Source organism: Myripristis murdjan, chromosome 12, assembly GCF_902150065.1.
Source record: "Myripristis murdjan chromosome 12, fMyrMur1.1, whole genome shotgun sequence".
In the NCBI taxonomy this organism is placed as follows: domain Eukaryota; kingdom Metazoa; phylum Chordata; class Actinopteri; order Holocentriformes; family Holocentridae; genus Myripristis; species Myripristis murdjan.
In genome coordinates, this window is record NC_043991.1 from 9,762,557 (window position 1) to 9,786,144 (window position 23,588).

The 23,588-nt window shown below is 39.8% G+C and overlaps 1 protein-coding gene across 1 annotated transcript in view; it reads right to left on the reverse strand.

Annotated features, from left to right (window-relative positions):
• The window catches only part of LOC115369248 (probable flavin-containing monoamine oxidase A), a 65,952-nt gene that overhangs the window by 16,331 nt on the left and 26,033 nt on the right, over positions 1–23,588 (reverse strand). Inside the window, exon 8 of the mRNA XM_030065823.1 lies at positions 7,040–7,140. Coding sequence (XP_029921683.1) covers positions 7,040–7,140 — 101 coding nt within the window. The remainder of the gene's footprint in view (positions 1–7,039; positions 7,141–23,588) is intronic.

Sequence of the window (23,588 nt, forward strand, 5' to 3'; positions counted from 1 at the left end):
AATTGTGGCTACTTATAAAGGCCTACATTTAAAACAAAGATTGAGACCAGTATTGTATTGACCTTTGAAATTCTCTTGACATGTCTTTTGATATTCAGATTTCATTAAAAAGGCAACAGATGTATTGTTATTTATTGGGATTATTAGATTATTATTAATTACAGTTCATCAATAGGCCTATTAAAAGGTCCTAACTAATCAAAAATCTTATTGACTTGCCCATGGCAAACATGGCAATTGCAGCTTTCACAGTCCACAAGGAAGACTGTGATTTGTTGAAAGAGGGGAAACTCTAGATTAGTTTGGGTTATTATCTCTTGGAGCAAAATGTCCCCCAAGATAATAACTTTGGTGTTACCAGTGAAGACACAAGAGGGAAATTTAGGTTAAATCCAAATAATCTTTCAGGCCTGCCAGGAACTTGAATAGCAGCTTCGATCACCAACCTGTCGCAGCCGCGCAGTGCTAGTATTAGTTAAAGTGATAAGTGTGCTCCGTTTTCATACATCTGGCTCATTTCAGCAGACCATTGATTTGAGCTCTGGGGTGAGTCGGTGTTCAGATACGTATCAGCATTTAGAGCAGCAATGTTAAGACCTGCCAGTCAATGTATCTTGTCCCTGAGAACCCCACCTGTGAGACCATAAGGGCTTTCTGCAGTGTGGCAGGGTTCACCAAAATACTAAAAGATACTGACTGCAGCCGTATTACTATTATTCCACCAAAGGGAAATTAAACAGCCTTCCAAAATCACAAATTATTTCATTCCAAAAATATACAATGTACAAAGGCACCATCATTAATGAAGACACCTGTGACTTCATCACTGATGTGTGATGTGTGCACAAATTATGCCGATCATTCCCACAGTTCACTCATCCTGTAGCAGCCTGATCTTCACCATCTGTCTGACAGCCAAAAATTTCCTAGGGAATTGGTTTTGGGTTAAAAAAAAAAAAAAAAAATGCCCACCTTTTTTTCTTTGCACATCACTATTAATGTATGGGTGTATATAAACCAAAGATCACAACACCCAAGAAATGCTTAACTATCATTTCAGCAGGTTATTCTGGATATGGGTTTAAACCCCCAACAAAACCTCTGAGGCAGACAGATCATAAGGTGCTCAATCCTCAATGTGCAGTGCCATAAAAAAAGGTGTTTGGCTTTCCGAAAAGCCGTTTTAGATACCAGGACCACAATACTCACTCAAAAAAGCCTGCAATGTTGTGGCTGTGAGCTGCATCCTCCACAATTTGGCAATGTGAGAACGCCATCCAGCTTTCTGAGATGGAAAGAGTGAGGGCCAGAAGGGTACTGAGGAAAGGGGAGCTACATCTGGACACCCGACATGGATGCCAAATCCACCAAAGACTTTCCAAGATGTATTTGCACAATAATTTGTCAACAGACTATAATATACAACAACTCTTACTGTAACAAAATACTGCCAACAGTTTTTTTTTTTTTTTTTTTTAAATTCCTTATAAACATGCTTGGTAGTTCATTTGTTAATGAATATAAATGCAAATGCAATGATGGTATATAAATTTGAAAAAATAAATAAATAAATAAGCCTAAGCATATGCTGTTTAAACTGTTCATATTTCTATTTTTTATATATTCCTTGTTTATAGTGTATATATTGCTTGCTGCTATTTATCATCTGTTTATACTGTAAATTTGCACATTGCCCACATCTATGCACACTGTTTTTTTGTTTTTTTTGCACATTGTTTTTTGCACATTGGGTATTTAGATCTTTAGATCTCTAGTGTCATCTTTTATTCTTTATGTTTTATTTATTTAATCTTGTACTCTGTGGATACTGCTGAAAACTGTGAATTTCCTTCGGGATGAATAAAATATCTGTCTATCTATCTATCTATCTATCTATCTATCTATCTATCTATCTATCTATCTATCTAAAATAAGGCTTAAACCTCTTTTGTACCTAAGTGATTTATTCTGCAGTTTTTCCTCTTGTAAGCTGAACTTGCCATTGAGCTTGACACATTTGGTGAAGCTGTTGAGCTGCTCTGGAATACGTCTCGCGAAGATGACAGCCTATTTAAAGCTTCTGCAACTGCAATATCTCCTCGTGTAATTGCACTTACATTATTGGCTTGTCCTGTTTCTATTATGCCGCATAATCATTCAAGTTCACTGATGAGTTCTTTTTGGTTCTGATTTGATTTGTTGCGTAAATTAATCACTTGTTGGGCGGACCACTTCGCGGGTACGCTCACATGAACATTTTCAGTGTGTGTCATGCACAAACAAAGACACGCTGGGTGAATGGCTGACAGAAAGGAGGAAGACAGGGGTTCCTCATTCAGCCTCCATTTCTCTTGTGCCTGAATCCAGGAAAGCAGATGCACTGGGTGGTCACTGACAGAAAGTGCTTGATGGAGCACCTGAGGTGGTTTCAAAACATGGTTTAATTTACCTATCTTCCTCTTCAGACCAGGTAGACTGGAATATGAAGTGTATTTTACCTCAAGGTGCAGACTGACATGTCAGCACCACCTAATCCTTTCACGCTCTCCACTGGTATTGTACTCAAAATAACCCCTTCCTCCTGTATTTGTTGCAACATCTAATTTCTACCACCACTGCTGTGCTGTGACTCCCAGTGGTAGGCAGATGCTTTCCTCTTCCTTTTTTTCTTTCTTTTTTTTTTCCAGGAGGTGTTCTTTTCACAGAAAATAGAGAGCTGACATGGGCTGTAATGGAATCCCATAACCCTTTATGCCACCACAGTGCTTCCCATTTCTTTTCAAAACTATTTTGAAGTGTGTGACAAAACCTGTTAATACATAAATCTCTGCCGATCACGGTGGGTGCTAAATATGTATCAGCTCATACACAAGTTGATGCAAAATGCCATCCATAACCCTCAATGGAAATGTAATTGTTAGCCATAAGCAGTGGCCAACAGAGGTTGCCGCCCTCCTTGGAGAGAAGAAAATATATATTATTATTTTGATATTATAGTTTATTGGTTTGTATGGTTATTGTGTTTATATATATATATATATATATATATATATATATATAAACACACACACACACACACATATATATATATATATATATATATATATACATATATTTTATTAATATATATTAATAGTGTGTGTAAAATATATAAGGAAATCATAATCTTTGTCAATATTTACATAATTTCCTGCATGTCTCTGCCTGTCTGCATGTTTCAGCTGTCTCAGGGTTGGGGGGTGTTTGTGCAGTAGTTCAGCCAATTGCTGACATAGCCACATAGCAACATAAATTTAGCCAATCAGCATCCTCCAATCCGATACAGAAAAGTCGGAAATTGGCGTGCTCTTTGACTGCAGGTCCACAGGTAGTATTTTTAATGACAATGGAGAGTGTGATAATTACTACTCCTCCAAGTCCTAACTTAAAATGTCTCCGTCAAGATCCGTTTGAGAGGAGAACTTTGGTGCAGAAAGTGAAAGTGAAAGTGAAACAGTGGGGCCCAGATCAAGCTGACATCTTAATCAGACACACAAACACAATTTACCATAAACAATGTCTAAAACCAAGCTTACAGATAGATAACATGACAAATCACATTTTTCATTCAGTGTTCAACATTAAAATCCACCAATTTTCCCTTTTTACAATTAGCATATCATTAGTCCTTGCTTCCACTAGGTGGAGTCTTATACTCCTGAACCCATAAAACTCAAATAACTTCCAAACCAACTAACTAACTGCATGCTGATGTCTTGAAATGTCTATGGCTCTGCTATAAAGATTCAGACCATCAGTCCAAATTGCACTTGCACAATGGATATGTTGATCTGTAAGTACTTCTTTTCTCCGCTTCTCAAGAGGTAGAATATGAAATTCACAATCATTTAGCAGGTGTCACCATAGAAACAGGAAGCACTGTCAAGCGTAAGTCTATAAAAGAATGAAGTTTGAGGTTATTTGGCAGGCCAAAATGGATTCAGGTGTCTAAAAATGTTTTGTCAGCAATGAATCATCATAGAAGTCAGCAGTATCCTCATTGGTTGATAACCTCCACTGACTGGATAGCAACATGCAAATCCGTAGCAAAAGTAAAGTCCATTTCTACTCTGGTGAAGTGCGCCACTGGTGAGCATGCACCCACACAAAGATTTCATGTGGTAAAGCTTCACCTATTACTGTGCAACCACACCACTGGCGAAATGGCACTCGCCGCCCCTCTCCAATTCATATTTGCAATGCTGCATATTGTCTGTTTAGGCTTTTTGGGGACATTCACATTGCAGAGCATTTTTTGCAAGAAAAAAAACAAAAAACAAACATAATTTCCCATGGAGAGATGCAGATTCCACCTGTAATACTGTCTGCGAGGAAGATCGCCTCATTCCCCAAATGGAGTGCGCCAAAAGACGTTTATCTTGAGTAGACCCACTCCACACTTCAATCCCTAGCTGCAGACTACATCTCCACTCTGCTCCTGGCCTGAGTTTGTTGCAAAAGCAGAACTCTTACCTGGCAGATAGCAGATTTCAGGTGGAAAACACACTGCAGCCTATTCCAGTGGGCTGGGGGGTAGGGACGCATGCTGTGGTTGCCCAGTCAGTTTTACATTTTGTGGATACTGGACTTCAATGTAAAAACACATTATTCCCTAAAGATTAATTAAAATTGACCCAGCAGTTTCTGAGACATTTAGTGTGAAGCTTTAGACCCTGTTGGTCTGGTGAGCCAATCAGGTTTATGTGAAAAATACTGGACCCTTCAGTGGCAAAATGCATTATTGCACTGAAAGTTGTGCCAGTGTCTCAGATGGTTTTCAAGGGAGGGTCACAAGCTGAATGAATAAATGGAATTCTGTGTACGTGAGATATCATAACTTTACAGGAGAGTACGTCACTGATCACTGATTCAGGCGGTTAGCTGTGTCCTAAATTCACCCCAGCTAAGTACATTAGTAACAATACAACAAACTTCAAGATTTTGAAATGATTTCTGGGATTTAGCATCAGTTGCAAAATTAATTTGAAAATGATTCTAAGCCGAGATAAACACGCGCAAGTCTGTCTTGCATAAAGTTTGTGGAAACTCAGGCTTAAATGCAGTTGGAAAGTTCGAGAACTTAAGTCTGAGATGTCAAGTTAAGGAGTTTATGGCTGTCCCTCCAGGCCAAGGGCACACAGTACAATGGCAATGTTTCATTAAAAAAACATTTTGAAAATTGTCCACAAACTTGGTAGGAAAGAAACCTTCAGGATGGCCCTCTTCTAAATAACTAGAAAAAGTTTTGAGCTGTATCTCAAAATTTACAAATGTTTGCATGATTTCTTATGAGCTTATGTTCATGAAAATGTCAAACTGTGTTTTAGGATAAGCATACAAGCATTTTTTTTAATGTAAAATATGGACAGCATCATGGTGCTGTGGCTTTGCATTTGTCATCTAATTACACATATTTTGAGTTGCAGTTCTAAAGCGCTAAAGGAGAAATGAAATCAAATGTCTTATTTTCAATGCTAGAGAGCTACTTTTTCTCAGTTTATAATGACTTAAGAATGCATGTCTTAATTTCTCAGCCTATGCCATCAGCCTGTTTTGAAATGATAGAGACTCTATATTTTATGTTGTGCATCTGTGTGAAAACAGTTTCTGTGAAATAAGAAATAAATCTCTCAAATCTTTTATTTTACCTGAATAGACAACATATTTTACACAGAAATCATTGGCACTAAACTAAACTATAACAATATTCTAACTAAAATAAAATTGATTGCCTCTGTGTTTTGATATGGTCTTTGTGGTTCCTTTAAAAAAAAAAATTTTTTTTGAGGGATTATCCAAACTGTCAATGTGATATGGGCACCTCACCCAGGATAGGGAGCCCAGGGCCACCTCTTGGAGCAAAGCCTGGGGAGGGAGCCCGCAGGCAAGCGCCTGGTGGCTGGACCTGCCACAGGATCCGGCCAGGCTCAGCCCCAACGAGCCACATGGGGCGGTCCTCCTGGGAGCCAAACCGCATGCAAAAGGAGAAGTAGGGGTAGGATGCAATGCCACACAAGTGGCAGGTTGGAGTTGAGGCCCTGGTGGATTAGAGCTACAGTGCAGATGCTGACTTTTATTATGATGCTGAGCAATGCTGACCAGATATAGGCGGGCTCAAGAGTTTGATTCCAGTATTGCCTCTGGAATCAACCTCTTAGATGCAACTTTGGGTGGCACGGGGAAAATCTCTGACAGCACACATGCGAAATAGCTCGGAATACCCAGCCTTCCTAGAGGCACTGGCAAGTGTCCTAGTGAAGGCACCATCTGGGGACTCAAACACACAGATACAAATGGCAGAAACGAGTTTCCTCGGCAGGGTGCCTGGGTTCACCCTCAGGGATAGGATCAGGAGCTCAGACATCGGCAAAGACCTCAAAGTAGAGTTGCTGCAGTGCCAGCTGAGGTGGTTCGGGCATCTAGTTAGGATGCCTCCTGGGTGAATCCCTGTGGAGATGATCGAGCACAACCAAGTAGGAGGACACTGGGAGGGCAGACCCAGGAAATGTTGGGGGAATTATGTATCCCATTTGCCTGGGTACACCTTGGGATCCCCAGGAAGAGCTGGAGCACGTGGCCAGGAAAAGGACTGTCCGAGATGACCTCCTCAATCTGCTACCACTGTGACCCAGTCCCAGATAAGCAGCAGAAAATGGACAGATGGATGGATATTGAAATCTCCCTGCAAATGTTAGTTTTACTGTGTATCCAATTTTTGCAATACTTTCCAATAAAATCCTTGCAGCTTTGAACAACTGTGTTTAATTTGATAATCTACAGTAGCCAATAGCTCGGCATAGTCTCTATTTCAGAGACTAAATCAGTCTTGTCTATATAGCTTTGACATTGACAGGATTATCCAGATACAATATTCACTGAAAGCAAACTTTTGGAGAGGAAAAAACATTCTTGCTTAAAGAATGATTGTTTAAAGTATTTGTTTCTATATTTGTATCTCATTTTTATTTTCTTATTTGTAGCCTTCTTTTTCTGTACTCACTGTTTTGTAGGTGATAATGAACTTTATCATGTGTCCTACAGGCATGTTCTGGGTGAGGTACTCTCTTTGGATGGGCAGGGCTGGCTGATAGTGGATCTTGGCTGGTGACAAAACAAAACAAAGACACAAATAATCAAACGCAATTCTCAGAAATGATGTATTGCTTTAAACTGTAAGGATAAGTTATTATTGATCTTTCCTGTCATAGTTTCATAAAGACAACACAGAGAGCAGACGGAAAGAACTGCAATCGACCATGAGGACAGGAGCAAGTGAGATAATCAGTCGTTTTGAATAATTTCCCAACTGATCAGAACAGCTTCATTTTTGAATCATTGACTAGCATTCATATAAATTGGATTTAGTGCTCTAGGTACCACTGAGTATTACTGTTAAAATAATAATACTGAGAAACCCCTCTGACCTAACATTACTGTGGCTGTTTGTGTTCTTTGGAGTACGAATTGCAGTATTTACTCTTTCAAAGGCCCTGCAAATCACCTCATCAATACTGTCAGAGGTCGTGCTTTTGAGTGTATGTCACATTCAAAGACAAGACAGACAGTGTCGGTGCTTGCTCCGGCAAGTGAAGCGACATCTGGCCAAAAGCCAGGCTTTTAACGAATGAACCAGTGATACATCTGAACCATCATTTGGAAACTGTCAAGGGGATGTCAGCCATTCCAAAATAACGCGTTTATGTAAAATAAAACTGATGAGCCCAATGCATCTAAAGCGAGAAACAGTGACATGATAAGACATAAGACATGACATAAGACCTGTCAGGAGGTGTCATATCCATAATGCTGCTTGTTTTGACACTAAAGCCAGCTAAGTAAATAGCAGGAAATACTTTCTACCTCATTATTGTCAAGCTGGTCTAATGTTAAATTGACAACAGCTCAATGAAATGTTTTTGCATCAACTTATTTCTGACACAAGTAGTCTACAGAGACAATACTAATATCCAGTATTCCACACACAGATCCTATGTGACAATTCTGTAGACTGACATTAACTTAGGGCCCTATCTTACACCCAGTACAAAAGCAGCACCAAGCGCCACACAAGTGTCTTTGCTAGTTTCCAATCAGTGCAGTTGTCATTTTCCCGTCCCGTGCCCATGTTGTGCAAATAGCAAATGCACTTGTCTGTGCGCCCATGGGTGTGTTGGTCTTAAAATGAGGTGTGGTCAGGCGCATTGCCATTTTGAGGCAGGTGAAAGCGATTACATGACGGACAAAAAAACAGGTCTGAAGTCAGTGGCGCAGTTTGTACTATTATTTCAAGGACACATTATCAAGTCTACATAGCCAGGTGTACAATGCGCATACACTCTGCTTGTTATCTACAGTGATGCCTTGTTACACACACACAGATTCCTACTTCGTCTCAGGGAGCTTTGGTGGAATCCTGCTGGTGCCAAAGATGTTCTGCTCAGGTGCTTTCACTTTGTGCATGAGCAGATCCTTTTCCTCTACAAAGAAACATTCCTTCTTGGCAAATGTGCCATTATAATAGCAATCCGCCAAGGTGCAAATGTGAATGGGAGATGACGATCCAATTGGCTTACTGCTGTTATGCCAAAGACACACCCATGATTGATTTAGAGACTTTGTACAGCCCTTTTGAACCATGCACCTTGTGCATCGACCAGTTTTTGACGATTAAAATAGCAAAAGTGGACTTGGACAGACTTTAAATGAACTTGTGTCATGCTCTTCAGGCTATGCACTTAGATCGTTAAAATAGAGGCCTTAGAAACACAGCTCATCCATCATGACATGGAATGAACAGTTTCAGTGGGCATTTTTAGTTTAATTGCTAGCCATTCACATTCTTTTTCAATGTGCTAAAATAGTAGTGTCAGCTGTCAGGTTCCAGTGTCAAGAAGCATGCAGGGGAAAATCCAGCATAGAAGAGAGAGAGCACACTTCTTACATTAAGTATCCTTGCTGCAGCTGGTCTCAACATGCATTTTACCATTTTATCAACAATTACACCCTGAAACAGCAAAACACAATCTCATTGTATGTTTCCAATCCATGTTTTTGCCTTCCACCCAATGAGCACTGGGATAGGCTCCAGCAACCCCCTGCGACCCTTGGATGTTGAATGAATGAATGAATGAATGAATGAATGAATGAATGAATGTTTTTGAACAGTCTTTTTGGCTGGATTTTTTCTTTTTTTTCTTTAAAGGACCACCCCAGTGATTGTGAATAGACAGCTAAGCTAAGCTAAGTCATCTTAACAAAGTGTTTATTTTTCTGTTAATTAAACATTAAAGTATAATTTCCAGCCACTTAAATTTAAGTTGGGTATAATAAAATACATGTTCTCAAGGCAGACTTAATGAACTGAAAAACTGAAGACTGGGCGGCGTGGGCAATAACACCAAAACTTGACTGGAATTTTGGCAACTTTTCAGAGGATACTGGGAGACACCATGTTTCTGTCTGATTAGTTGCAATCCGCTTGGTTGGATTTCGAGCAGTTGACCCCATTGAAACATTACAAAATACAATTTGTGCACTATAGAAATGAAGATTTTTTTGGGGCGGGGCTTGGACAGAAGTGTTGGACATTGGTCAGCGGTTCAACATCAGCACCGAGAGGGTTTCCAATAGGCAGCCAAAGACCTGATCTGCTCTTCATGGATCTGTTGTTTCATCCACAGTTGGTCAGTGAAGCGATTACCAAGATTATTTTTGTAAGTCAGTTTTCTAGACACTGTGAATGCTGAGCTGGAGAGGTAATGATTTTCCTTTTGGAGCAGACTCCTCACATTTTGTTGGGAGCTATTTACAACACAAACCTGGATGATCTCAAGCATGAGCTACATCAAGCCAAGCAGATTTTGGAGAGGAAGTCGGCAGCAGCAACGAAGAATCTAACTGCTTTGCTTGAGTTCACGGTGTTGCTGGAGCCATTAAGTGAGGTTTCTAGGAACTATTCAGACTGCAAAATTGCTGTGGCCCTACCTGTAAGCACAGCTGCTTGTGGACACAGCTTTTCTGCTTTGAAACTGTTTTTTAAAAGAAAAGAAAAAAAAAAAAAAAACACTTGTACACCACCATGAACAGTGAGAGATGAATGTGAAAGAATCATGGTCTTGGATATGGATAAGTTCATTATGTTGTTTAGTAGTTAATTAAGATGGAAATCACAATGTACAGATGTCTGGAGGTGTCTGTATTCAGTGAGAAAGAGAAGCAAATCTAGGAGAAAAAGAAACATGCCAAAGATGTGTTAACGATGATTTTGTGTTGGTTCAAAATAATTTTCATCCAGATAAACTGCTGTGTTTTTGTTTACAAGGAAATGCTTTGTTATGCCTAATGTTACCAAAGTCTGGCAACAAGCTCTTTGTTGCTGGTAGATTACTGTATTTTTGTTATGCCTAATGATTTGCAACAGGCACTTTGTTATTGGTAGATTATTGGTAAATGCTCAGGATAAAGACTTAGGGCTCTAGTTTCCCGGCGCAGCGCGGGGTGGCGCAGTGAGGCGAACCCCGCGCAGAGCTAGTTTCGACCGGCGAAACGGGAGAGGCGGACAGTGTCCAAGTTTCGCAGACGGACTTGCGCGGAGATGGGAGTGGTGGCGCAGCGGGGGGAGGTGCCGAAAGATTCAACTTTGCGCAGTGACAGTTTCGTGCCAAAACGCTTCGCCGAGGTGCGCCAAAAGCTCGCCTCCTGAAACCACGTCTACTTTCCGCGCAAGGCGGAGCGGAGCCGGCGCAGTGGAAGTTTGGCTGACTGGCGCACATCAACACAACCTCACAATCAGCACAAACGGTGCCAATCTCCTTTGATCTGACATCAGCTGTGACGGGACAGTTGATATGGAGATATATGTATGTGCTGATTGTGATCGTAGCATTGAATAGTGTTTTTTTCGGTATTTATTGCATCGTTCATGTGCCTGACATCCCGGAAGCCTGCCTGTGAGGTTTTGGTGACGTGTGCGCACTGCTCGCCGGTCTCCGCTCCGCGCCTGTCTCCTGAGCTCCGCTCCGCCTGCGGCAATAGACCTCCATATCAGCTGTGTAAACTTTCATTACGCCTTCACGCAGCGCATTTTAAAGGCAAGGACAGGGGCTCATTTGATTGGTTAAATGTGAATCGGCTGTGTCAAACCCACTCCACGCCTTCTCTCCTCCCTTGCGCCGGTAGGAGGGACGGCGGAGTACTTGCGCCACCGAGCACGGCGTGCCAAACTTGGAAAATCCGCCTGGCCACACCCAGTTGGCGAAGCGCATCTGCGCTACGCCCCCGCCTCGCCAGGTCTGCGAAACTAGAGCCCTTAGACTTGTTAAGTTGAGGATTTAAGTGCAAACTAATATATAATATATAATTATTATTTACGAATAGGCCTGCTTATTCATTTTTTTATGCTTTTACAATATGTCTAATGCGAGAATGTCTGAGAAAAGTATTTATTATTGAACTGAAACTGTACTTGAGCAAGACATTGCATGGCAGCATCTGCCATCAGTGTGTGAGTGTGTGTGTGATTGAGTGAATATAAGGCAAACGTTGTCAAGTGCTTTGAGAGGTCGGTAGACTAGAAAAGCGCTGCAGAGATGTAGCCCATTTATCGTTTTATATACAGAGACCTTTACACATATAGACCATCAGCACTACATCCATATGGGACTGAAAGTTAGATGTGATAGCTTGGACCTTTGCTGGCTATGAATTTACTATACCTCCTTCAGTTTTGATTGAATACCCCTGCTCTAAATGACAAAAACTTTTAAGTTCCAATGTGAGAATTTATCACTGCCGCTTACTCTGCTCAAGAGCACTAAGATGTTTACAAAGCTGAATGTCATCGAATATTGTTACTGTTCTCAATTTCACTGTGAGAATCCATCGAGTCCTGCTTATTGTGTGAGAATTACTGTTTACTGCACAGTTGACAGTATTGATTGTCATTGTTATCACTAAATAATAATAATACATAATAAATAATGCAACTTTTGAATACTGACAGTGCTGTAAATGGTGTTATTCTTACACAATACACCCGCCTTAGGCTACCGCTGGTAAGTCTAAATGTTGGAAAGGTCAGTGGTTTTCTTTTGTTGTTGTTGTTTTTGGGTCCCCCCACAATAACGCAGTTTTTTTTTTTTTTTTTTTTTTTTTTTTAACCTCAGCACCCCTACAACAACCTGGATCATCAGAGGGCTTCATCATCATTAATCGGTCAGAGAGAAATTGAACAGCTTTGCAACAGAGCTGCTTACAACCAGGAAATGCTTATAGCGACAAATGTCAAAGTTGTAACCTAACCAAAAAGCAAAACTGAATGTCCGACCTGTACCCTTTGTTTTTGTGTAACCCCCAGGGATTTCTCATTTGGACTCAATGGACCTATGTACATTTTTTTTTTGTGAGAAACACTGAAGGCATTACAGTCATAAGACTCTAAATTGTCCTCTGCTGCAAGACTGCTGACTCACTGCCAGGGGGTAATTGCATGCATTGCATTCGGTTGTTAAAAAAAAAAAAAAAAAGTCATTGTGCCAGCAGGGCAATCAGCTTACACCTTACCTTATGTAGGTTTTATTGTAGGTTACAGCAGTCTAAGCCTTGCTCACTCAGGCAAATGGAAACTTTATTAATTTTAATAAAAAAAACTTTTTTTTTTTTTTTATCACTAGTTTGATGCATTTTCAAATGTGTGTGATAAAATCCATTTCTTCTTTTTGAGGTTTCACTCATTCATTTTTTTATTTATTTCTATTCAGCCCAGTCGCCAGGAAAAAAAAAAAATAACGAAAAAATGTTTGCATTTTATGTTTCTGAAAACAGGATACATTGGAGTGTCACATTTTGAAGCTCTATCATGTGGTATAAAATGAGCAAAAAACACCATGTGGCAGAGGGTGCAATCTACAGGACTTTGCTTGTGCAAACTAAGATTTAAGTCTTGTAGGTTTTTAAATGATAACCATGATGATGAGCCTCTTCCTAACCTTAACCAAGTACTTTTGGCAAATGTAGCAAACAGAGGTGGCTAAAGCAGGTAATGGGTTTTACGTTAGCTAGCGTTCACATATTTGCAAACAGTAACAGTAACGTGACGTTGATGCGGTCTCCACCACATTGGCTGTAAGTTTAAATGTTGATACGTAATGTGTTTTTGGTTCTGAAAAGTTGGGTTGCTCTATTATTTGCAAGATAATACTATGGAAGTTTGATTACAGTGAATGGGCTAGTGAAAGGTCATTCACCTGTGAACAGTGATGAACAGGTGGGGCGCTGCACATTCACAACTTGATACTAGCAGCACTGCTTTCTATTGTCTATATAAAGTATATAGAGGGACTACACAGAGGAATTAATTTAGTTCAGATGGCTGCAGGGGTAAGGGGCTCATATAAGTCACAAGCGTAAAGTGAAACTTGTTTACCTTCTTGTGAAACCACCAGACTGACATTTTTCTCATTTCACATTTTACAACAACGGACAAGCGAGACAGAATGTAAGCTGCATATTAAGCCTTTATTTTCAAAGAGAAAAGGGAAAAAAAACATTAAAAAAAATCAAAACAGCTGGCTTCATGTATGTATTGTGCAAACTGTCATCAACCCCTGCAGCCGCGCGTTCCCCAAAGTTAATTGGACTGCTAGATGTCTGGGTTGACTTTCAGGCAATGCTTTATCTCTTTTGTTGACATTTCAGATTGATGTGGACTGTAATTCCACTTGATTACCTGGCTATTCTGGTTGCTATTGTGAAGTGCAATTTTGTGTGCCGTGCAGGCTGTAGGGGGAAGGCTGTTTCTGTAGCCGACAGAGATGGAAGGGAAGAGAAGAGAGGCTGGAGCGGCACCGGTGTTGAGACTTGTGGCATGAGGAGATTCGGTTGCATGATGTTGCTGTAATTCAACTGGTTGTTACTGAACAGTCCATATTACTGGTTCCTTTAATAATACATGTTATTATCCCAGTAACAAACTGGTAATTTTCATGTGGTACTTATTGTTTAGCAAGTTACTGCACAGTGAAGAGAGACAGAAAGGCATATTTTAGTACTTTTCTTGGTGCACCAAAGAATTACTGCATTGACCTTACAGATTTTACCCTCAAACTCCCAAGACCCCCTCATGTTCACATAAAATTGGTTACTGACTAAGATTTCTAGGAACAATTTTCACAATTAACATGAATATGAGTATTTTGATCCCCACCATGTGCATGAGCGAGTCCCTGCTTTATGACAAGAGCATATCAGAGGACAGTTTTTAGACAAAAACAGACGTTGCTGTTTATCCCTGAGCCAGGGGAGGAGGAACAAATCAAGTTCCCTCTAAAAGAAGCTGACAACATCCTCATTTGGGTAGCTTTCTCAAAGGGATTCTCATTTCACAGCTCATCAGACTCCTTTTTTTTTTTTTCCTTTTGCTATCTTTGGAAATAACTACAGAACTCCATCAACAAAGTTTTCTGATAAGTGGCTCCTGAGCCCTAACTCGGGCCTTTATTTCTCCCATGTGGTTCCCTTTCAGTCTGTTCACTCTCTTTCTGTCCATCCTAATCTCCCTCTCCTTTTTAAAACACCATGGCATTTGATCCTCACTCTCTCTCTTCACATTTGTGAGTCTGCCTCCCATCGCTGCGTAACTTTCACCTTCCTTTCTCAGGTTGCACTGGTATTGACCTATGAGGCAAACACATTTTCTGTAGCCTCCAGCAAGGGTACAAATTTTTCCATTACTGTCTCACTCTGAACTTATAACACAGCACATAGGCACTGTCAGTGTCTTTCGCTGTCAAATGGATGAGGAAAGTGAAACATGAAAAGCCACTTAACTCAAGACATAACATCAAAGGGATGATCATTCTTGAATGCAGTTTTAGACTGAAAAAAGACAAAATTTTGACTATTTTATTCTATTTTATTTTTATTTATTTATTTATTTATTTTTCAAAGTTTAGCTCATGACTAGGAATACAAGATAAACGTTCACATTGTTTTTTTTTTTCCCCATCTCTGCCATTCAGATATTTATCGATACACAGAATGTGATTAAACCTTTTTGCCATAATTCAAGTTAAGGATCCATATAGAAGGTCAGGCAAAAAAATAAAGGATTATCCTGTTAACTAACCAAAAGTTTTTAGGTCTTCCTTAACTATAATATACAATGGGGGTTTAATCGTATTTGCTCCCAACCCAAGTGGCCCCAGCAAACTTAGAATTCAAAATGTTTAAACACTTAATTCATTTAATTTTGATTCCTAATCACTACAGATACATCATCAGCATTTGCCAGTGCTTTGCCTCTGAACCAGAATTTGTTATGAACCCATTTATGTTAGAATGAATTTTTTTTAATTTTTTTTTTTTATCCTTTTTAACAGTGGATTAATAGCGACGATGCTAAAAGCCCCACTTACTGGATGTGTAAAACCCTGCTGTGTTCATTTATTGCTTTGAGGTGCTTGGATTTTCTGGCGCTACAAAATAAATTACTTGTTTGTGCATTAGAAGGCTTCCCACCTTTTCAGTTTCATAGACTCTTTCATTTAGAATTTTTTCAAAGGCTTTTTACTCTAGATTAAGACCAGACGTAGATGCGACATGATAATGAAACCCGGCAATCTGGGACAATGAATAATGAGTAGTAGTCAAAAAAACAAACTCCCTGGGACAGCTCCCGCAATTATGGCGGTCGCAGGATTGGCACCTTGACAGCAGTTGTGACACTTCAATGTTAAAAAGCTCCAACACTTTCAAATATAAGCTGCTCAATACCGTTCACTCCAAAATCTGCTGTGTTCCAAAATGCTCTCTTAAACTCCATTTTGCATTTAAAATGAGATGTTTCTACACTATGTGAGATAAAATTGTTGCTATTATTAAATAATAGCAGTATGTGTTTGCATTATGGTGCCATGTGGAAACACCATCAAGTATAAATGTACACGTGAGCAGGAGCTTGTTCATGGCTGAAGAATATTTCTCTGTTGCCGTTCACAAGTAAATCCTCTCTCCCTCTCTTTCTCTCTCTCTCTCACTCTGTCTCTTTCTCCATTTAGACTCAACTGACAAATGTGTAGCATAAACACATAATTTAATGGCTGAGTCTACGTTGAGGCTACTGCTGGATCTTAAAATAAATGCTTATTACACAGTTTTTGTCAGTTGAGACTAGACAGTCCATGTTTTCACGATGTCAATTATTGTAGCTCTAAACATGATCCTGTTTTGCTTCTGACAGACAAAAAAATATATATTTTCAGTGGAGATGTAGTATTAGAGCAGAGATGAAGTAATTTATGCCAATACAGTAACCATGCAGACTGTATTTTCTAGTGTAGCCTATTCTGTTGATCACTCAAACAGCAGTGACAGGAAAATCAGGAGGTTTGGCAAGCACGGGGTGCATATTTGACCATCTGCAATGTATTTTCAGGGTGTTTTCTTGTGAAATTTTCTGGCGGCATGTGGAGAAAATAGACCCGATGCCGAAACTATCGCTGCACATAGCGGCCGGTCTGAGCGGATCAATTCATCAGCATGGGTGCTGAGAGGAAGCAGGCAGCATTTTGCAGTGCATCAGCATCTGGCATTATGTAGATTCCTGCATACAGTGAGAAAAATGTAAAATTACTCTGGCCTCATTCTTTTAATTGAACACTGCAATTGTTTTTAATGTCTTTACTTGAGATATATGTGAGTTGGAAAGATTCCTTCTATGAGTTCACTAAATTAAATTGGAAAGAATAGTCTTTATTTTAATGTGGGAGTTATGCAGACAGAATAAAAAATTTCTTCTGAGCTTTCCATTGGATGCCGGTTAGGAATTAAAGTATCACATTCATATCTCCATCATAAAATATTAGCTTTTTCCTTTGACTCTGCTGTCCTAATTGACTGAACGGACCTCTTGCTATGGCATGTGGCCTTGGTGCCCTTGAAACCTTGATGATAGTCAAGGCCATATGGCCGTGCCCTTGCCTTGCAAGCCGGCCAAATCTCACAGGTTTTCACATTGTGAGATGCGTCTGGCTACCCACCACGTTGGATTTAGAAGAGGCAAGCTTGTCCAAGATTTAGACAGACCAATCAGTTTCACCCCTGAACTTGTTCGGGTCAGCATGAGTGACTTAATTAAGCCACAAGTCAGTGAGCAAGGGGATTGTAAGCAGTGTGGTGTGGATGTTACAGGCATGGTTTTTGTTTTTTGGTGGCATAGAAAAAGTATTGGGGAAACCGCACACTTCTGGCTTAGACTGTTTATTCAGTAATAGACGATTTATTGGGATTTTTCACCACCAGCATGTTTTCGACTGGGTGGTTTTGTTCTGTTTTTTTTTTTTTTTTTTTTTTTTTTTTTGGCCAATTTTGAATAGAAAGGATGAGTGTTAAAGGCGCAATTTCACACACACACACACACACACACACACACACACAGACACATAGTTTGTTTGTTATCACAGAATTAATGAAAGCAATTTTGGATGTAATATTTGCAAAACAAGAATTTACCATCTGAGTTCTTAAACAATAATTCCAGTGAGGTTCTGTCAGTAGACAGATGATGCCAGCATGTTGGGCTATTTGACATTTAACAAATGACTGCAGACTACCAAAAACATTTGCAAAATGTCAGTTTATAGTTTGGTTTTGTCACTTCCAACCAGCCCCATCATCAGGGGGGGTCAAAGAGTATAGATTAACTGTGGGTATATCTGACTTATGTCAATGACAATACAACTGATGTGTATTTACATGATAAATAAATTAAAACACATTTCAACTTGTCATCCCCTAAGTCAAAATGCTTTACCAAAAATCGGTCAAGCGGCCAAGCCAGTTACAGCATCAGAATGTTACCTTTAAGTTACGTTAGCATGTAATTAAATTTAAAAAAGAAAAAAATAACATGCACTGCCATTATAAGCCCAATCTGCTGGCATTACTACTGCTTGCAATTATCAAAACGAAACTTCTGAAAAAAATGATATGTGCTCCACACTAAGCCATGAAAAGCTCAATGGACCCATGCTCTCTGCTTTATCAGAGACTTTGCTGCAAGAAAAGTCAGCCAACTTTCATCTAGACCTACAGTAAATACTACCCAGTGGCACATTACAAGTCATAGGATACAGCTGCAAAAATGATTACAATACAATAAGCTGTACATGAGGGTTAGCCTTTGTTTAATTATTCTTATCATCATTTCAGTTGAGAGCCATATTCCATACACAGTATTTCAGTTCTGCACACAGTTTGATCAATACTTTGATTAATGTAACCCTCAAGATTGAATTTGATAGATGAAGAGTAAATATATCTGTTCACTCAGGATTTTTGATATATTCATGATCTTATGGTTTAATGCCTTACAGTAATTTCTTCAATCAATATTTGATTTTGCTTTTCTCTACTCACTCATTCATTGGAGGGCATTTTTTTTCTCCTTGGTAAAATGAGGAATATAACTGCCACTGTCTAATTTGAAATAATGCTGCTCTCTGTGTTTTGAATTAACGGACTTGACCGTTTGTGCTTTATAGCCATATTGAGCATATGCATGCAAAACAGAGCACGACCTGCATGGGTCTAATACTTGATTTGGAAACGGTTGTTAGAGACTCCATCTGTGTCACTACAAGGCTAATGGCCAAGAGCTTATTTGAAATTACCCGTGTTAGTATTAGAGCTAAGGGCGGGTGGGTGGAGGTGGTGCTGGAGTGGGTATGGATGAGGGGCCCAATTTTGGAAAGCTTTGTCCCCCCTGTGCATATTTCCTAATAGCTGGCCAGGTCCCACCTTGTATATGGACAGCAGGTATCCCCAGCGTCAGTCTTATGCAGATTTTGTCCTCCATTAATACCACCAAAGGAAACACAACAGTGAATGTTAAATGCTACTTTCTTCACCACTACAGGAGCTTATTAGTAGATAAGACTGCTTGCTTGGCCTCGTTCCTAGCAATGTATTATTATAGCTACCTGAGCAAGCTGCAAGAATCCTAAGTTGACAAGCTAACCTTACCACTTGTATAATTAAAAGAAAGCTAAAAGATATTTCAAGTTTGCAACAGAGTTTGCCAACAGAGCAGACAGGAAGATGTTAGCTTGCTCATCAATGTCATGACACAGGGTGGCTACATTTTTTGTCTAGGGATGGCAAAGTTATAACCCACATTATTCTGCCTCTGATTGGCTAGTACTCATTTCCTTCATTGGCTGGATTCGTTAGGTTTAAGCATGAGGAGTGAGCAGGGCAGTTGCTAGGAATTCTGGGCCCCCTGAAAGAAAATCGGTGTGGGCCCCTCTACCCCATTCATTGCCACTTTTTTAACTGTGTGTGGGCCCTTAGAATTGTCATCACCTTTCCCCCCTATACGACGGCACTGGGAGTGAGATGGGTTAGGGTTAGGGTTAGCGTAGGAATATCACAGTAAGCAAATCAGAGGCAGAATAGGGTGGGTCATGCTTTCGCCATCATAGGAAAACATAAATATCACCACAGGGTGAAGTGGATTCATGAGACGGTTGAATACCTATTCACCACCCAACCCCGTAAAATATCATTATTTCATTATCATTTTATTTATTCATTTATACATTTTTGCAGATCTACACAATTCACATGGATGACCCATTCTGAGGTGAAAACAAGCGCTGAAAGGTGACAGGTTTGCAACCATGTGCCTAGATCCTTCCCTGTGACGAACACCCTGTCAGCAAATGTCAGTCTGCCTCAGTGTCATGCTGCAGTTTAATCTTATCAGTCAATGATAGCCACACTCTTGACCTAAAATGTTACAGCTCAGTCAACTGTTGGTCTTTGCACGAGTATCACAGAGTCAGAGATGTACTTCCATCCATTACGACTACATCAGGGGAATAACTGTTGCCAGCACCAGTCTCTCGGGTTCTGTTTCATGATAGATCATCTCTCTCAAACTCTACGGATGCCGTGGCAGCACTTGCAACAACTACACAGCCACGGCGTTGACAGCATCGGGCTGTTGTTCCTCTCAGGCGTCCTCTTCATCAGATACTGTCTTCTCTTAACCACATGCTACCAGCATATCAGCCCTGAATAATGGCTGCACTGCTCAACATGCACCAGACACTGGCATCATTCCCCCTTCACAGTGCATCTATCTTACTAGAGCTCCTCAGCAGCTCTATTATGAGTGATTGCTATCACCTCCTCCAGATATGGCTGTTGGGTTGCCATAACATCCTGCGTCCTACCAGCAGCCTCCTCCTCAGATTCCTATTCAGCCTGTCCCAGTGCCCAAACTGCCAAAGTTGGTGAATGACAGCAAGCAAGAGTTCACAGACTTCATGATGGCCCTTTTGAATCCTCTTACTGCACTCTCAAAGCAGATGAAGTATTCAGTCTGTAAGTATAGTCCTAATGGAGGTAATGGAGTACCTCCTCTTGTTGGAAGCCCATCTTATAGGTAAAGCATTCAGGCACTACCCCGACCTTACACTGCTTCTATGCAGACTTTTAAACACAGTATGGCCAATCTCATCAGCTTGCTCTGAGTGAGACAGCCAGAGCATAAGGAATACACCATATTTCAAAGGTAGAAGTTCAAAGTCATTTCAGCTGTTGGGCCTCAGAGTAGATCTTGTTGAAATTGTAGCATCTTTGGAAGATTATGGATGGACAGCTATTACATACAGGTCACGTTGACTAATTATTATTCAAGCTTACGACTATTTACAGGAATAGCTTTACTGAGCACTTATAGGTTGACGGCAGGCTGCACAACTATCTGAATCCTTATGTGGCTCATTCTATAGTTAGGGGTACATGTCACTGTACTGTACTGTATTTATCAATTTTTCTAAATATTCATTTCAAGAAGTGATCAGTTTTATATCGGGGTACATTTCTCTTTCATCTAATACAAAAAAATTAACAGGTCCTATTATTTATTTTGCAGAAAATGCATATTCTCTACTGGAATTTGGGGGTTTTTTTGCTGTCCGATTTTCTAAATGTTAGGTTTTGCTGTTCAGATCAACACTAAAATACATGTTCTTGCATATAATTTAATAATTATTTGTTTAGAAATAATCATTAAAATATGAGAAAGGTAAAACTATTTGGCTCATTCATGTACATTAAATCGTCCACTTTGTTTGTGTCCGAGGAATCTGTCAGCTGTATTACCCATTGAAAAAAACCCTATAAATCAGCAATGGTTTTCCCCAAAGTCACATGTCCAACATCACATGATGTCACTTCCATCAGGGAAGGAGATTTGAAGACAGTGTGGTAAGTTTCTACTCCTCCTCTTCAATATTTCATCAATATTACTGTGTGCACACAGAGTGGATTAATTTATTGTCAACTGTGTTATCAACATGTTCTTGTGAACTTGCTTTGGATGTTATATTTATAAATATGCAGAGAAAGTGTATAGAAACATGAGTTGATTGAGGTCATGTTGTGACAGGTCCAAAGTCTGCAGTTAGCACAAGGCCCTAAAATGGCTGAAATGTCAACTGTGTTACCTGTCAACTGTGTTACCCACCAAATGTAATACAGTTGACAGGGATTAACATGGTTGACAGTGTAGGCAGTTTACTGACATAGTTTATGTTTATACTGAATGCTGGTGATTAAAAAAAAACTATTTTTATTACACATAAATTACATAGTAATTACATAAGAATTGACTATTTACATAGGAATTGCTTAAAGATATGATTTGCATTAGAGGGGCTTAACTGATCTAAACACTGTGTATCGCAATGATTTCATGGAGTATGGATGATTTTGATATTCAGTGGTTTGAAATGATCCTTACATAATATCAGACAGAGTAAATTGTGTTTTAGAGAGATTGGTTTATATGCTGCTGAGAAGCAGTGCCAGTACAGGGCTCGGTGTAATGTTGATCCTGAGAGAAGGGCTGCATATTTACAGAAACACTGCGGAATAATGTCTTATGGTATTTGCATGAAGATATCATCAGAATGATTCCTTCTACAGCTTCTGTTACCTCATGTCATATGGACATCAACAGGGACATGAGGTCCAAGATGTCAGACTTGGTAACTGACTGAAATCGAGAGGAACACGAAAGAACAAGAAACACAAAGATGAAATCGAGAATACTTAAAAGAAACACACAAGAAACAAAGAGGAAATACATTATGATTAGGGAGTATGTGGCGAGGTATGTGCGATGTATGATTCATTGTTTGTGTTAAACTTCTGTTTACTTGTTTCTACATTATCATTTCTGTCTCATTACCCACACTTTTTTTGTCATTAATTGTTTGCACAAAATAAAGGTATGTTCCTTAATGTTTTAATGCTGTCTCTGCCTCTATTCTTTCTTTATTTATTTATTTTTAGCATTTTATGTCCTGGCTGTACTGTTGGTGGCACTGGCTGTGAACCTGCATGTAGAGGCTTTGGGGTATTTGGCCACTGTAACTGTGTGTGTGTGTGTGTGTGTGTATGTGTGTGTGTGTGTGTGTGTGTGTGTGTGTTGTGTGTGTGTTGAACAGTTTTGGAGAGGCTCACCCTTCAGTAGTCAGCCTATTTTATTAATTGCATTTATTTTTATTTTCTTTAGGGATAATGATTTTTTTATGTAAACCCAGAACCAGCATAGAATTTATGCATTTGTATTTAATATCTGGATATTTGCTTTTATGTTATGATTTCATAGCAAACCTAACCAGTTTTATTGTAATTCTTATCATTTTTGTAATAAAATGTCCATCTGCACTTGAAGCCTCTGATTACATTACTTTACACTGATCTGTGTTGACTTGTGTATATACAAGTCTTAGGTAGACCCAGGTTAAGGCGTGGAGCTTATCTCCACCTCACAGCCAAAGCTGATGCTTTGGCTGTCAATGAAGCAGCTATGACAGCAGGGGTTCTGCGTAAAATAGGAGTGCAAATTTACTCCTGAAACACCTAAGAATGACCCACTTTCATAACACTGCCTGCCTGGACAGACGTCTTGAGGCCTATGGTGGTGGAAAGTAACCAGCCTTGAGTTCAGCAGAGAAAATGCAGCTGGATAATCAGTCCTAGGCAAAGGGATGGACAGTTGAAGACGTCTCAGAATCCCAATGTGGTTCTGGACCACAACACTGATAAAAGGATTTGTGGCCTATCTTACCATGCAACATCAGCGACTGTTCCATAGCTATGCCGATGACATGCAGGTGTATGTTGCTGTGACCCCTGACAAGGCCAGTTTATGCTCTGCTTAAAGGCTACTTTAAGGTATTTCTGCTTTATTAGATAGGCACAGTGGAGAGAGAGAAGAAAGACAAGGTAGATTAGGGTTAGGGGTTAGAGAAAGGAATTGACTTGTAGATAGTAAAGGTGATATTGTATATTTATATATATATTTATATATTCAGATAGATATTGTCTATATGCCTATATTGTGGGGCCAGTGGAGTACCTCAGTTTGGCTCAAATGTCTCAGTCCACCAATGGCTGCAATTAAAACACTAACATGGAATCCTAACACTCCCCATTTTGTTAACCCAAGAAATTCTTCAGACACTGCTTTGAAA